Source organism: Fusarium proliferatum, assembly GCF_900067095.1.
Source record: "Fusarium proliferatum ET1 genome assembly, contig: FPRO_scaffold016, whole genome shotgun sequence".
Classification (NCBI taxonomy): Eukaryota; Fungi; Ascomycota; class Sordariomycetes; order Hypocreales; family Nectriaceae; genus Fusarium; species Fusarium proliferatum.
This window is the reverse complement of record NW_022194805.1, coordinates 150,073-162,973: the sequence shown is the minus strand read 5'-3', so window position 1 is coordinate 162,973 and position 12,901 is coordinate 150,073. Positions and strand designations below refer to the sequence as shown.

The window sequence follows — 12,901 nt, the reverse complement described above, 5'->3', positions numbered from 1 at the left end:
ATCTATTAGCGCTCATTTAACTGCATTATATTCATCATTGTGGAAACTGGGCGACTCTTTCGTCGACACATAGACGGGCCTTGAACGCAGGACTGTCACTCAGCCATATCAGCAGCATTAATGATGTTCTTATTCAAATAAATACAGATAATTAAATTTCAGATTCTATAGACTGTTTTCATATTGAAATATCTCATCTTACCTGCGATTTTCTGCTTTGTGTTTCTTGCGTTGGACTGTTTCGTCGCGAGCACGGTGGATGTATGTAGATGCTCAACTGTAAGTTCGCGATATTGATGGCAACAACGCCTTTAGAGAGCAGTCGAGAGTCAGTACCAAGAAATAGATACCTCTGGATTGATTCATAGGTACTAGTAGATGCTATTTCTACGATAACACGCCCTACAGTGCGGTCCTTTTGGGTACACAGTTGCAGACTGCTCGCTTGCAATTCTGCGTTGATGACTCCCATACTGCTTCTACTGTTTCAACAACTAGATACAGCAATTACATATGTCCTAGATTTTAAGCGACTGGTACTGAAGTCTATCATTTCTGTGATATGTCGCTTTGCGACAATGTTTTCTTGAATGGGTCGAGGTAGACTCTGCGCTGCAAGCCCAGTGATACTGTCAGCGACAGCGCACTTAGAACTTGACTTAACTCACTCACCACTATATGCAGCCTTTCTAATTCTATTTTTTGTATCAAACAATGTATTCTCAAGATTTTGAGGCTCTGTGACAACCTCGTCCGGGTCAACCATCACCGACTGCTGGCGCATAACTCGACAAGAATAGCGGCGTCAATGCCTATCTAACTCAATAAAAGATCTCTTGGACCATAATTTACTCTTCTTAATAAGACAGTGCTATCAGTGCCCGCATTTTCTGCCTTTTGTGACTTTGTGATAAGTGCGTCTAGTGTTGCGACTGGATGAGATTGTCAACTGCTCACTCGCGACTCAACGTTTCCGGCAACAAAAGCATGTTTATGGTTCTAATGAATGTCTTTCCTGGCTTAATGGGTACTCTCTATCGGAATAGCATTATCACGTTGTATTATTCCCGTTATTTGCGACTTTGCGACACATCCTTGGTTGCTGGGCGTCTGAGACCAGACTGCCAATCTGAAACTCGTCGATATCGACAGTCTCAAGGCAGATGCGATCAAAATAAAGAGGCTCATCGGTTTAGAACGTTCGAATATTTGAGATAGTGTCTTTCTTCCTACTATTTCTTCGATTTGTGGCTCTGCGACACGTCCTTCTGTTGGCTGGGGCAATCGATGACAGGGCAAACAACAGGGTAGGCAGTCGCAGAAAGTCGGTTTGCTATTGGACAATATTGGCGCCAATAATACTGATATAGAGCTGATAATAGTATTTACTGAAATTTGAGACTCGAGCGACCCAGACGATGTCATTTTATTATGCTATTTTCGAGGTTTGCGATTTTGTGATTTTGGCCCTTTGTGTCTGGGGCTGATGCTGCGGTGGCAGATTGTTGTAACTCGGCGATAACGACAGCAACAAGCTAGTTCTGACCTCCAAAATATGGTCACTATGAGACAGTACATTGGAAATTGGGACCAAGGTAGTAATATCTATAGAGCTCACGATTTGCTGGCTTGCGATGGTAGCCTCTCGTCAAGTGTTGCTTCGCGATTGAGCCAACCCGATGCAATTTCTCCCCAGGCAGCAAACCATCACCTATAAGGATCACGATAATGAGCCTGCATCAACTGAGACTCAACAAAGTCTCTCAAAGGCATTCTACAGCTGCGTCATGAACCCGAAGTGTAGCTCTGCGGACTGTTGGTGAGCAGACGCGACTGACCCAGCAAGACGGCTTCAATCCGACACCGACCATTACTGTTCAGAGTCTATGTCCATGGATCTCTGCCTGCTTGTCCTTCACTGTCGGAATAGCTATGTCGCCCTCACCAAACGCGACAGCCCTTCCGGACTGCTTGTCTAGTCTTGGGGGAAATCTTCATACAACCACGGGTCATCAAGCAGCTCTCTTGCAGTACTTCTTTCCTCTGGACTCCATTTCACCATTCTCTTGATGAATCGAATATACCTGACCTTCTCCTCGCCGCTCATGCAACTGATGGTATTCTCAAAGCTACAATCGCCAGGGGCAGGAACAAGGCCAGGATTCTTGAGCTCGCCTGAACACACACACGGGTCAGTGACATCTGATTGCTCAGGATCCGCCTCACATACCGTTGGGTTTGTAGAACATGGAAGTTCTTTGGCCGCTTGACAATAGACTCTGCGGTGGAGGTCCGATCAAGGCAGAGATCTGGCCCAGGTGCGATTGGTCGTCATATTCATCCGCGTTGCCAGGGGCTGTAGGATTGAAAAGACTCTTTCCCTCGAGTAAGTTCCATAACTGCTGAAGAATTAGCATTAAATATATAGAGACATATGGGAATAGTTGGCATTACCATGACCCCTAGGCTCCAAATATCGGCAGAGTATGTGTAGCCTGCATTAAGTATTACCTCTGGGGCTCGGTATATTTCTCCCTGAATGGCACCGGTGTGAATTTGACCTGGCTCTGCCCGAACAGACAGATCGAAGTCTACAATCTGAATGGTCCCTGTCGGGACAGAAAGTGGCCCGTAGTTATTTCGAGAGAGGTAGATGATTGTACGTTCATCAATATGTTTTTGCGGCAACGGATTATCGAACTCGTCCTGAGTGTCTCGTTCAAAAATCGAAGGATCCTCAATCTTCACCATGATGTTGTCAGGCTTGAGGTCTATGTGAGGTCAGAAAAAGGTCAAGGAGCCGACGTAGCCTATAACATACCTGTATGAACGATGCGACATTCCGAATGGAGGTAGTCGAGTGCATGCAAGATCATTTGTACTAGGATCTTTAGAATATCTGGAGGTATCACGCTGCCTATGTACCTTGTTTGATAGAGCCACAAAGGTTCACGCAAAGCCTCCAAGACAAGACAGCTGTGGGTTCCCAATGTACCTTGTAGTTCAAAGGAGTCAGAGAGCTTCCTGATGAAATGCCAACCTTTATGTTTGGGGTTCACTTGAGAGATATGCCTCATAATGTCGAGTTCGTTTCCCTTGGGCCGCCGTGAGCGTTGGTTGGTTGCATTGACTTTAACGGCGACATATTTTTCCGGTGACCAGCGCCAGCTGCAGCACGTTAGATCGTGTCATTCTGAACCCGGTGAAGATGCAGCCAACCGGTTAAGATCTCTAGCAAGCCACACAGTGGAGTTGGCGCCGTAGCCAAGCTTTGTAGCAATCTGATATCGTCCGTTGAGGACTTGACCGAGTTGAATGGGGTAGAATCGATCAGCATGATAATTTGGTGTCTTCCCTTCTTCCACTGGGATCGAAGGATCGAGTCGTGGCGCAACGGCTGACGACTTGGGCCATGGTTGTCGATAGAGAGCCATTAAAGGCCGTGCCCTGGTCATTCTGTGTATAAAGCGATGGAATGAAAGTCAGCAATAGAATGGATTGTTTAATGGGGACCACCGTTGGCCAAGCAAAACGTTGCATGAGGAAGCGAGGTGTTGGTTGAGATTATGATCGGGTAGGTATCTAGTTCTTGGCCTGAGGCGAAAACAACCTAGCCGCCATCATGGATGTCATGAACAGCCTCACTCACACCTTGCCGCGCGGCTACGATCTTATGGCTCTATTTTTATTCCAGTTGCTGGTTTTCTGGCTCATAATTGGCCCCTAGATAACGCAATTTAGGTTAGCAGTACTTCCAAGGCGAGTATCGAAACTGTTCTTACTTTAAGCGCTTGGGTACCTGCTCTAAACTTGATTTCCCTCCCCCTGCCCCTGCCCGAGCCCAAGTGTTGGTGCAGCATGATGATGGGTTGTTCATCTCCGTGTATTTAAGCTCTGTTTCATCCCATCTTTCCTCTTGCTTGGCCCCTGATCTTTATCTCTACTTCTTTTGCATCTGCCCTCACCTCTGAATACGCAGTTTTTCTAACGAAGAGTCAGGGGCCAACCTCATACCTCTCGAAGGGATCAGGGCTTCCGTGTCTCTGGTCAGATCTACAAAGGTACTAAGCGTCTGACTTCAATTCATGCATACGAGGATGGGAGAGTGGTCTATTCTAAGGATGATTACAACAACTCACAGGACGAGTAGTAGAAGGCGCTCTATCGGCTCGGAATTCTGTCTTCTCTGCAGCCATCTCGAAAGAAAATGTATTATGGGCGTCGACCTTATATGAGCTACCTATGTCTGTATAACCATGCTAAATCTATCTCTTCCATTAAACAGTAGCTTCCCCATAAATACAGTGTTGTTGGACATATTCAATGTGTGATCCAAGGCACATTTTCTGCTGTAAAACACAATCATCTATGTGACATGGTACAGGCAATGACTGTTTCTTGTAAAACCTGTCGATCGATCTATTCGGAGCCTGCGCTGTCTTTGCATAATGGATCGAAGAATGAGTGTTGCAATAGCTGCTTGGCAGTCTTCCTCTTTTCGGGCAACCATTGAAGCATGCCAGAACCGAGGTTGAGAAATGCCTGTTTCTCATCGCCATGGGGTTCCGTCACCGTATCTCCCAATGTATTTCCTTTCCCAAGAAGAACTGAGCGGAGAATTTCATCTAAGGTTAGGCCATTTGTGAGTTCTTCCGCCTGTTTTTACTGAATTCTCGTGCGAGGCGCGTGATGTGAGCCATCAGCTGTGGGGTCTATCAACTAAAAATAACACTCGTATAAAGTCAGTTCGGGCAGTATACCAGCTACCCAACACAATTGCCCAAGGTCATACCGGAAACGAACAGAGTGAACTCGCTTGTTCGAGCGTAGATCGTGGTTTCTGAGACACGAACAGCCTGAACAGAGTCATAAATGACCAAATACTAGAAATTTAGATGGGTTACTGGCTTCGGAACAAGTACAGAGTTTTCATCAGCGTTTGTCACATCGCTATTTGGTTCTAAAGGACAAGTCTGTGAATGGCCGTGCAACAAACACTAGACTACAGTATTCCTTGAATGACACGAGAGTCTCCAGTTTGAGATAATCATAAGAAAGATAACGATGCTCCAAACGTATCTCTATAGACACTTACAATATAGACATAGACATGAACCCTTTCTTGAATGTTCTATAGATACCATTTTAGTATGCATTGGTGTTGTACGGCAAACCATTGCATGCCTTGCGCACCAAAATCTAGTTCTGGGGTTTAATCCTCCGCAAACCACGGATCACATAGAATATCCTCGATCATGGGTCTTTTGGAAGGATCATACTGAAGAATTCGACGAATAAGTCTCTTGACCTTCTCTGCCTCCTCATCAGTCAAGTCCGGGGCTGTCAAGTCGAAGGCCTCCTCCATAGAAGTCTGTTCTAGCATAAGCGGCTCTTCACCTTCGCCAATGCCACCAAGTTGGCAATTATAAAGCTTTCTGTCCTTTGTGTAGTACCGTGAAGAGGTTTCCCAGCGGCTGTAAAGCTCATCAGGAAGCGGGCCAAGCTTCGCCTGGAGCTCAAGAATATGGTTATCATCTTCTTCGGTCCTGTCGCCGTATGCAGGAACACAGAAGAGAGGTTGTCCGGTGACGAGTTCAAAAACAAGACAACCAAAACTCCATATGTCGAGAGACTTGTCCACCTCTCCCATGAGAACAAGCTCCGGCGTTCGTAGGCCAAGCGGCGTGATGGGCTTCTCGGGAAGATCGTTCAGAAAGTAGGCTACTCGTTATAAGTCACATCTCGATCAGAAAGAGACATGAAGGGGGGGAGAAGGGACTTACCACCACCCATATCAGATAGCTTGACCCGAAAGTTCTCAGAAACGCTCGCGTAGGGTGCTAATGGTTGAGCAAGGCAGAGATATCGCGGCGCCCATTTGTCTTGCTTGCCATCAAGTCTCTCTACAGGAGGCGAGATTGACTTTGCCTGGACGTTTTCTTCCTGGTGGAGGGACGTCTCATCAAGGGAATCGATAGACTGGACTGAGAATAAAATATTGTCGGGCTGGAAATCTCCATGCGCAACACCATTTTTATGAAGGAATTCCAACCCCTGCAAGGATTGCAGGAGGATGCGTTTCGCCATCTGGGGGGGATAGCGAATCTTCATTCCATACTTGCGTGGTTTGAACTGGGGCAATTCGAATACCATAGAGTTGACAGATGGGCCCATGGGTTCAAAGACAAGGCACTTATGGATACCATTGGGGCCTTTGTGTTCAAAGTCTGTAAGAAGTTGAGTAACATGCCTCATCCCATCTTGGGGGGCAACCTTGGCAAGATGGTACAAGACATGCAACTCGTGGCTAGTCTCTTCTGTATTCTTTGAGATAAGAATCTTGAGGGCAACATAGCGAGAGTTTCTAGGGATATTATAAGCCATTGACGAAAATGCAGGTAAGTCTTATTTAGCCAACCTCAGGTCATGTGCAAGCCAAACAGTTGAATAAGCACCCTCTCCAAGCTTCCGGATCACCTTGAACTGGCCATCATTGAATAAATCACCGAGGTGTACGGGGTGGAAGCCGCCTGGGCGGTAGTCCTCTATCCATTCGCAAGGCGACCTAATATCCTTAAATCGCCGCCCTTGGTCACCTGGTGCCCTTGAAGGCGGGGTTGGTGGAGGTGAAGTGCTCATTGCTGCGATCAAGATGTGTTGTTTATAGCGGTTAGGTTTCTGCGCAAGAACAATAGAGAGTTCTGTAGAAAAGCAAAAAGAGCTTGGGGGGTGTTTAAGTGATTTTCTAAGGATTATTAAAAGTTAGAAATTCTAGCACTAAGACCCTACCTGCACTGAAAGCCAGTAAAGATGCTGCTGCCTGAGGCCGCTGCCTAAATAACCAGCCTCAGTAGGTTGCTTCACTAGGTACTAACACTGGCCGACGGTGTCGAAGCTGGTATCTGAGCGAGCTTCCTATTAACAACCCAGCCGACGCCGATGCGAGGGACGTAAGAACTACGCAGCTCCATTTACGGACACGCAAGTCAACCAACTCAGTAACGATTCTTTCTTTCTTCAAGACTATTGCCGTCATTTTCACGCTCAGTACTCTAGTCTCCAGTGCAGACCCATTAGGGACTGGCTGTGCGACATGCCGACTGCGATCTCAAAGCCAGTGATGGCTTCGCATGACCCGGTGCCCTTTATCATTCCACAAGAGGTAAACACACGCTTCCCATCCTCAGATCGATTCATCTAACGAGTCCATGATCAGCTTTTAAGCGCAGTGCCCACGGTATCTTCGACTCTCGTTCGTCTTCCAACCGAGTTGCTCCTCATCATCTTCTCCCACGTCACCGACCCCATAGAGCAACTCTGCTTAGCACTCACCTGCAGACGTCTACTCCAGATTTCCTCATTCCGCGTCGTGAAGATCCCCTCTATTTCGAAGCACAGATATCTCCCTCCGCCGTTCTGCTATAGAATGTTCTCGTTGCTGAGAAGACTGGCCCCTTTGGATGCGCGCGGGCGGCCGAAGTGAACATTAGCGCTCTGCTGCGATTGTTTATGGTACCGGCCTACCAGGAAGAGTTACTGGAAGAAAGATGGCGAGAGATATACCACCGCGAAGCCGGGAATAGGCGCGTGGGGGATTTGGGATAGCAGAGTATCGGCGTGGACATCCTCTTATTCGTTTCAATGTCCAGCCTGCTGGCTTAGAGAGAGAATGATGACACGAGAGCAGGCTGGCAAATCTTAGCAGCCTCTATTATGAACTATTTCGTTTTTAATCACCAACTACTGGCATCTGCGCGCCCACAAAAGCGATCTACTTCTGCCCAGCGACAGAAGCATCCATGGTTATTCAGCATCAAGATTGCGGCTCTCGACACAGATGCATCTAGGGTTACTGACAAGGAGCTCCTGCAGCACCCACTCTTCGATCCCGTATACAAAGACCGCGCAGGCTCCGAATAGATTGATCGGCAATTTTTACAAGGAACAGTCCTTACTTGTGGTGGAGAGCTTACCGAAATGGAGTTGGGGTGCATAGACTCGTCTTGCAGGGTCAGATTAGCAGCATTTGGGTCCAAGAGCACGTACAGATGATACAACCGCCAAAACGGACCAATAGTGCAAGAACACATACTATAATTGGTCTGTCATTCAAATACATTTAGGCTTGTCTAACAGGCTTTCCCTCTATGTTTGTTGTGTTTCTTGAGTTTCGTGGAATATTGCACCTGAAGTAACCCTTGCGAACATTCCCGCTCAGGGAATTGTTGGTTAAACTCCGCAGTTTCTGACCACTAAAGGCTTTAGTCTTTTACCTTAAGAAGGAAATGGTTTTCCTTAGTAGTAAAGCCTCTAGAATGCATGACCTTGTTGCTTTGAACGCTGTCATCTATGACTGGTGCGTGAGAACTGTTGCCCCTGGGAGTAATAGTGGTGCTGCTTGATGCCTCCTATGTCGGCTTGCCACTTACTGTTGATGTAATGGGTGGTCTCAAAGTCAAGTGGCTCTATTTATCTGTTTGGAAGTTGCCAGCACATGGATCTGGTTTAAGGTCGTGACAATTCACAAGGCTACTGATGTATAGATGAAGTCCTTTCATCAAACGGCGCAGGGGCTTCAGTTGATGGCAGCAGCTTAGGTAGTGGCAGTAGGCGGCATCCTTATAACCCATCATACTCTATGTCACTCGCTCCTTTCTATTATACTGCCTCGTATTTCGGAAGTGATTTTGTAATGGTTGCGACGCTTCGAGGTCGTACCTATAGATTAGATCACTCAGACCTGGTATAGGTTATTAAGCCTCCACTTGTTGTCCAGGTTAGGCCACTTACACAGTCTTCGCTTCAGGCAATCGACACAAAATTAACCTCAATACGACTTTGAATGCTGTACAGGCAGTTCAATTTACATAGGTAATTCAGTATCAAAGGCCCAGCGCTAAGGCATATTCGTTCTATACTAGCCTGACTCTTGTAGCAACGCTCAACTCTCAACTCTCACCTCCTGGCTCCTTCATCATGGCAACTCTTAACTCAGTCAACTTGAGCTTAGCAGACAGTTACCCTTATGACTGAGCCACTCTAGTAGAACAGACTCACTAGTTGCAATGCTACAGCTAGCTTCTTCCTCTCTCTTCCTTGACCCCATCATAACTTCACCCAATCCTCGTCATGACAACTCCCAACTCCCTCAACCCCCAACCCAACCACGATTGTTCACCATCCATAACATACCACTTCACTCTATATCATCCTTTCAACAATAACCCACCGCTACTCTTCTCACCATCATCACCCGTTTCTATTCCTCATCAGCCACCAAAGCGTCTGAGCCACCGACCCATAGTGGCCTGATGCACATCACGCCACGTCAGTTTCTCGTTCTCCATCTACCGATGTCACGCCTGATATGCACGTGTTCATCTCACATACACCCTGTCCCTCGTTAAAGTCCCTGCATGGACGGACCCACGAGGCCAGCAAGCCAAGGTGAGGCTCAAACACATGTGAAGTGTTGACCAACTTGCACCATCGTGAGTCGAAGTCAATCAGAGGCGGCAAAGTGTCACTGAGAGAGAACAAGATTGAAGAGGACATTAGATATATTGGAGATTGTTTATACTATTCAGGAACCATTCCTGCGTTTTATGTAGAAGCCCATATGATGGCAGAATGTCCGCTCAATGCGCCGAAATAACACAATTGCCTTTCCCAATCCATGTCTTGAACGCCAGAAGTAAACGCCTGATATCATGATTCATCACACAAGCTCGAAGCATTGCGTTTCCAGTTGTGCCGATCCAAACAATAATATCGCAACAAAGCAAAAGTAAAGCACACAATTCTATGCCTTCGCTTTCTATGCCCAGACTCCTGCTGGGGGTCCCTGATCTCGCGACATGACCATCATCTCGAAGCCCTCAACACGATTCCGTAGCTGGCTGTTCTCCCGGGCGAGGCTCTTATTCTTCTTCTCGAGGTGCGCAATGTACTCGGTCGCTTTGCTGAGGATGGTGGCCTTGTTGAGCTTGTGCGCTGGTGCAAGACCGCCGAGATCCTCGTCGGCGTCCTCTTCCATGGTCTCAGCGCAGGGCTGCTCGAGACGGTGGACCATGACGCGTAGAGCGGGGACGGAGTCGCGAAGGGCGGCGATCTTGTCGTTCAGGTTGGTGCGGTATCGCTTCTCGATCATGTTGTGGGCTGTCTTCTTGGGAGGAGAGCAGTGGCGACGCGTCGCGGGAGGAGGAGAGGTAGAAGAGCGGGAGGAAGAGCTTCCGGAACCGGAGGACTTGCGCTTGCGGGAGGGATATCGACCGTTGGCATCCTTGGAGCTGATGCTGTCGAGGGAGGAAGACATCTGAGATGGGTTGGAGGTAGAGTGCATCATGTTGGACTGAAGATGAGGAGGTTGAGAAGAGATGGAAGGGATGGGAGTCTGGAAGAGAGGCTGAGTGTCGATGTCATTCAGGCCTACTCTACCGAAGGGGACAGCATCGGAGATGGTGCCGGAGAGGTCGTGTGGGTTGATGGCGGGGCTGAGCTCCATGCTGTTCCGTGATGGGATGGTGGAGAGGTTGATGCCTTCAAAGGGCTCTTGCTTGGGGAGGGCGTCGAGGTCAGGTGATAGCGTAGCCTTGTCGTCCCAGTTGACCCAGTCGTTGGAGACGGGGAGCTGATAAGGGTTGTTGAAGACGGGCGAGAGTGGTGAGTCGGGAGAATGGGCCGAGTCACCACTGAAGTCTGCAGGGTCGTAGAAGGATGTAGGAACAAGATGCTGAGGTGAATGTTAGAGTGATCAAGACGATGAACAATGAGATGAGCCTGTATGAGATGGTAGAGTAAGAGAGCAAATGGGGTGAGTTGTGGTGAGAGAGTCTTGATATAAAGATGAGATTGATTGATAGATTGCAGATGTTGTTGAGTTGAGTAACTCGAATTGGGCAGAGTGGGCTGAGATGAGGTGAGGTGAGGTGAGGGGGCAGACGAAGGAGGGGAAACATGTGCCATATAAACGAAGCAAAATGCCCCAGACAAGGGTTCTTTTGGGGCCAGGGTCCAATGGGAGGTAAGGTTCGTTGTGCTGTAGGGTAAAAAGGACCGACAAAACATACCTGTTTGTTCTGGGGATGGTCAAAGTAGTCGAATGATATGTCGGCCATTGTGAGGTTTTGCAGAGTCGATGGTTGACTGATGGTGGTGCTTGAAGGGCTGAGGTGGTGATATTGTATGGTATTGAATCTTTGCTGCTCGGGGCGTGTGGATATGTCTATTACTCGCCAAGGGTGTGCGTGTGTGAGTGAGACGAGATGCTGCTGGAGATGAGATGGAGAGAGAGAGTCGTGCGTGGTGTGAGAGGACTGTGATGTTATGTTATTCAGATATCGATGGCTATGCTTCCAGAAACAGAGAATGGTCAGACGGGGCAAGCGATATATAGACCATGGAAACAAAAACAAATGAAAAATAAAAAAGAACCCTACGCTGCTCAATTGCTGCTAACCTAGCACAGAGCGACAGCGCCCGACGAGTCTGTTCCGCGTCATACGACCCGTTGGTCGAGCGGCGGGGGCTGCCGAGCTTGGCGGGGGTGTAGCACTAAGGGCCCCGTCCAGGGGGTAGACACTAACTATCCATACCTAAGCTAAGCTAAGCTAAGGATAACTGAGCCGGGAAGAGACAGACACAAACAGGACACGGAAGACAGCTAGCACATGGGCCATGGGATGGGATTCAGAAGATGGGCAACTTAATTGACCACTTTTGATCCCATCATGGGTCGTTTTCTCGCTCGTTTCTCGGGGGCCCTCGCACTCCGTCTTCCGTCTCTCCCTCGGTCACTGAAGCCTCCTCACCTCGGTGACCCCCTGTAAATTCAGGGAATGCGATTTTCACAACGTTTGCCATAACAAGTATCTACCTACTGTACATCGAGATCTCAAGTAACCAACCCTGTTTTTATTTTATTTTAATTCTGAGACAAGCCAAACACTCAAGTGAGCGGCTACGCACATGCGCATGCAAACGAACTTCGTTTATTCCCAGCGGCTGAAATGCTCCCCCCCGTCCGTCCGTTTTTGATCGCCGCGCTCTAGACTTGAATGGCTGTCTACCAGAGCCAACGAGTGCCCTGTGCGTGAGGATGCAAGCAAGGCTGTAGAAGGGTTTCGCTGTGCCAGTTACATGCGTTTTTCTCTACCAACACCTAGTGTAATGGCTGTTGACAGCTAGGTTATGTTGACACGTCGTGGTATAGCATCTGCCGAATTTAAAATAAAAAAAAATGCTTCCGGGTTTAATGCAATTGAGTGAAGAAGCTGTCAGAATTCCTTACCCGATGCACCTCGGAATTTCCAGAAGGTCCAGAACAGCACTGATCCCTGTCCCACAAGCTGTCAGACTCGTCTGTGCCGCCCAATCATGACTCGCGAGTCAATCATTTCTGGCTCGCCGTTTGTCAAACGAAGACTGTCCCGTGGCGGGATATCAAGCTGTAGGCGACGTTGTTATCATTCAAGACATTGTAATTTGAGGCGTTGGGTTTGTGCCGAGACACCCTTTTTTTTTTATTACCTTCCAACGGTGAATGTAACACAACACATCGAGTGCATGCGTGCTCAGACACTGCGCTACGCGGCCATTTCTTAAGCATATCCATCAAAAGGATTCAATAATTCGTGAGACAGTATCCACCATCAGCCTCAGCCCAGTCAAGCCAGAGCTAGAAGGTAAAAATAAAACAGCACTAACTAAACACTTCCCGTCTCTTTCATTCATTCATTCACAAGTTAATCCGCATTCACCGAAGCGAAACAGAAACTCGCTCCTCGCCTATCGCCCCCCACCCCAAATACGTACAGTCTGGCCCCGGCACTGTTCCGCGCAGCGCAGCGTGTCAATCGCCGTTGGACATTTCGTGGGCTCGAAAAACATCCCGAGGCCTAGA

The 12,901-nt window shown here is 48.0% G+C and overlaps 3 protein-coding genes across 3 annotated transcripts; all 3 read right to left on the bottom strand.

Annotated features, from left to right (window-relative positions):
- Positions 1-1,975: 1,975 nt before the first annotated feature.
- FPRO_09038 (uncharacterized protein) lies at positions 1,976-3,455 on the bottom strand (the record flags this gene model as incomplete). The annotated part of the gene is made up of 5 exons (XM_031224468.1): positions 1,976-2,175; positions 2,231-2,399; positions 2,455-2,771; positions 2,822-3,168; positions 3,220-3,455. The coding sequence occupies 5 exons, from the start codon at positions 3,453-3,455 to the stop codon at positions 1,976-1,978; spliced, it is 1,269 nt and encodes a 422-aa protein (XP_031089724.1).
- A 1,757-nt stretch (positions 3,456-5,212) lies between these two features.
- Positions 5,213-6,639, bottom strand: FPRO_09039 (uncharacterized protein; the record flags this gene model as incomplete). The annotated part of the gene is made up of 3 exons (XM_031224467.1): positions 5,213-5,721; positions 5,784-6,364; positions 6,419-6,639. The coding sequence occupies 3 exons, from the start codon at positions 6,637-6,639 to the stop codon at positions 5,213-5,215; spliced, it is 1,311 nt and encodes a 436-aa protein (XP_031089723.1).
- Positions 6,640-9,817: 3,178 nt separating this feature from the next.
- Positions 9,818-11,117, bottom strand: FPRO_09040 (uncharacterized protein; the record flags this gene model as incomplete). The annotated part of the gene is made up of 2 exons (XM_031224466.1): positions 9,818-10,732; positions 11,070-11,117. 2 exons carry the CDS (start codon positions 11,115-11,117, stop codon positions 9,818-9,820), a joined length of 963 nt encoding a protein of 320 aa, XP_031089722.1.
- Positions 11,118-12,901: the final 1,784 nt, after the last annotated feature.